This window comes from Octopus bimaculoides, chromosome 7 (assembly GCF_001194135.2).
Source record: "Octopus bimaculoides isolate UCB-OBI-ISO-001 chromosome 7, ASM119413v2, whole genome shotgun sequence".
Classification (NCBI taxonomy): domain Eukaryota; kingdom Metazoa; phylum Mollusca; class Cephalopoda; order Octopoda; family Octopodidae; genus Octopus; species Octopus bimaculoides.
In genome coordinates this window covers 72,982,380-72,984,789 of record NC_068987.1, presented here as the reverse complement: position 1 = coordinate 72,984,789, position 2,410 = coordinate 72,982,380, and the positions used below count along the sequence as shown (strand labels likewise).

The following is a 2,410-nucleotide window of genomic DNA, read 5'->3' as shown; positions in this document are numbered from 1 at the left end:
CGAAAGAACGAAAAGGATACCTGAGTTGGTACAGATATGTCCTCCATCTTCCCACTAGGTCATTTTACCAGGGCTTTTTTTTTCATTCGACGCAACAGATGCAGGCTGGAAGAAGCCTCGTGATAGGCCCCGCATCAGGTGGCTGGGCGTGATTGGGAAAGATTTTCAGAGGCTCAACGTCACCTTGGAGGATGTCGAGAGGCTGGCACATGACCGCCAGCAATAGAGAGCACTGGTGGACCTGGTCGGCTCTGTGCATGATGACGTCTCTGGGAACCCAGTCCCATCAAGCAAGCAAGCTATGTAATGAACTGGAAGATATAGCGTGAGGTATTTTATTCAATGTTCCAATCGTTTTACCAATCCAATATTGTTAGCATGTGAAACGGATTTAAGTGATTTTTTTTTTCTTTTTTCTCCGACTAATCTCAGGATGGAGAAATCTAAAATCAACACACATATCACGAGTAGTCTCCCTTCCGCTCTAATTTTTTTTCTTCCCTCCTCTATTTATTTATCTATCTGCCTGTCTGTCTGCCCATCCTTCTCCCTTACTGCTCACTCTCTCCTTTCATCCCAACTCTTTTTAAATTTATAAAATTGTAAACAGAAATTTGTTTAAGTTTGATGATTTTAATTCCTCAAATATTCTTACAATGGTGGAAGATGCATAAACCAAAGTCCGCTCTAGACAAGCTTTTCACTTCCTCGATTCCAATTTCAATATATAAGTTTCAAATACCAAATAGTTCACAGGAACTATTTGAGGCTATGAATAAAATTTTAAAACACTCCTCTTATTATTCCAGCAACATTTATCGCAACATGCTTTTCACAGAAAGAACAAAACCGATAACAGAACTCATTAATCTGTCGGGATTTCCCCTTGCAAAACTTGAAGCAATTTCTTGTTGTCAATGTTTCCTCCTGTAACCACACACACAACATTTCCCGAGAGTTTTTCCTTTGCTGCCATGGCCGCTGCGACAGAAGATGCACCGGCTCCTTCTGTGATTACATAATTACTCTCCACTAATAGCTTGATAGCATCGGCTATATCTCTTGTACTGACCACTATCGTGTCATCAATTACCTTTCTTGCGACTGCCCACACGGGAATCATGCAGCCACGCCCTCCGATGCCGTCGCAAAAATTGGGCGTGTATTTGCATGGCACAGCTTTTCCAGCTTTTTGACTTTCGTAAACCTGAAAGGATAATAATAATAATGATAATAATAATAATAATAATAATAATAATAACAATAACAATCCTTTCTACTAAAGGCACAAGGCTTGAAATTTTGGGGGAGGTTTCAAGTCGATTACATCGACCCCAGTACCCAATTGATACTTAATCTATCGATCCCGAAAGGCTGAAAGGCAAAGTCGACCTCACCGGAATTTGAACTCACAACATAAAGACAGACGAAATACCGTTAAGCATTTTGCCTGGCAAGCTAACGAGACTGTCAGCTCGCCGTCTTAATGATGATGATAATAATAATAATTCTATCTCATCTTAGCACGAGGCCAACAATTTTGAGAAGAGGGGCATACTATTGCTTTCTATAGCACACTGATTTTATACTACTCTGTTACGTTTTAAGCAGTCAACAAGTCTCTTTTTTCTTTGTGTGTGTGCGTGTGCGCGCATGTAGTGATATAGTAGTGATATATGTAGTGATATATCCGAAAAGGTCTTGGTACAGGAAGTTAATAAACATCAAGCATATACATGACTTGTATAGGTGACAAAAAGCGGATAATATTCGATCAACAAAGCATATCAATCGGCGTATGTTATGCCTTTTTGTCCCATATCAAAATAGATGGAAATTTCAATAAAACGACTACTGCTATAAAACTCTTAGTTTGGTAACGAAGGTTGCTAATTATGCACATAAACTGAAAGGTTTAAGGAATGGAAAAGGTAAATCTAGATTACATATGTTTCTAAGTCAATCAGAACATCTTACGTAACTTGTAATACATACACACACAAACACATATAGACACGGTCTGATCAATAAGTATCCTTTCCTTTTTCTATCTTTCTCGTCCCTCCCTAATTCTTCAATCCCTCTATCCACTACCTCTCTCCTCTCCTTCCACGTGACCGGTGTTCCGCCAAGCTTGACCTTTCTTTTTTGGTTCAGCCGTGCAACATCTCTCGTATTTTCTCCCATGACTTTCATTTTCTATGTTCCTGCCGTCAGGCTTCACTTCCACACACGCCAGGTTAATTTAATTCGTCCTTAGTCGAAAGACACCTGTTGTTAATGTTCTGTTGTTTGTATTTGTAATTATGTACCATTTCTCTTTTTTTTTAACTTTTCGTCCTTGTTTTCGTATACATACGCTTGTTTTCTTCCAAAGAATCTAGTGCTCTTAGTTTATATATATATATAT

General features: G+C 39.0%; 1 protein-coding gene across 1 annotated transcript in view; it reads right to left on the bottom strand.

Annotated features, from left to right (window-relative positions):
• Positions 1–665: 665 nt before the first annotated feature.
• LOC106882368 (L-threonine ammonia-lyase) overlaps positions 666–2,410 on the bottom strand; it is a 25,923-nt gene continuing 24,178 nt past the window's right edge. Inside the window, exon 4 of the mRNA XM_052969438.1 lies at positions 666–1,207. Coding sequence (XP_052825398.1) covers positions 866–1,207 — 342 coding nt within the window. The 3' untranslated portion in view covers positions 666–865. The remainder of the gene's footprint in view (positions 1,208–2,410) is intronic.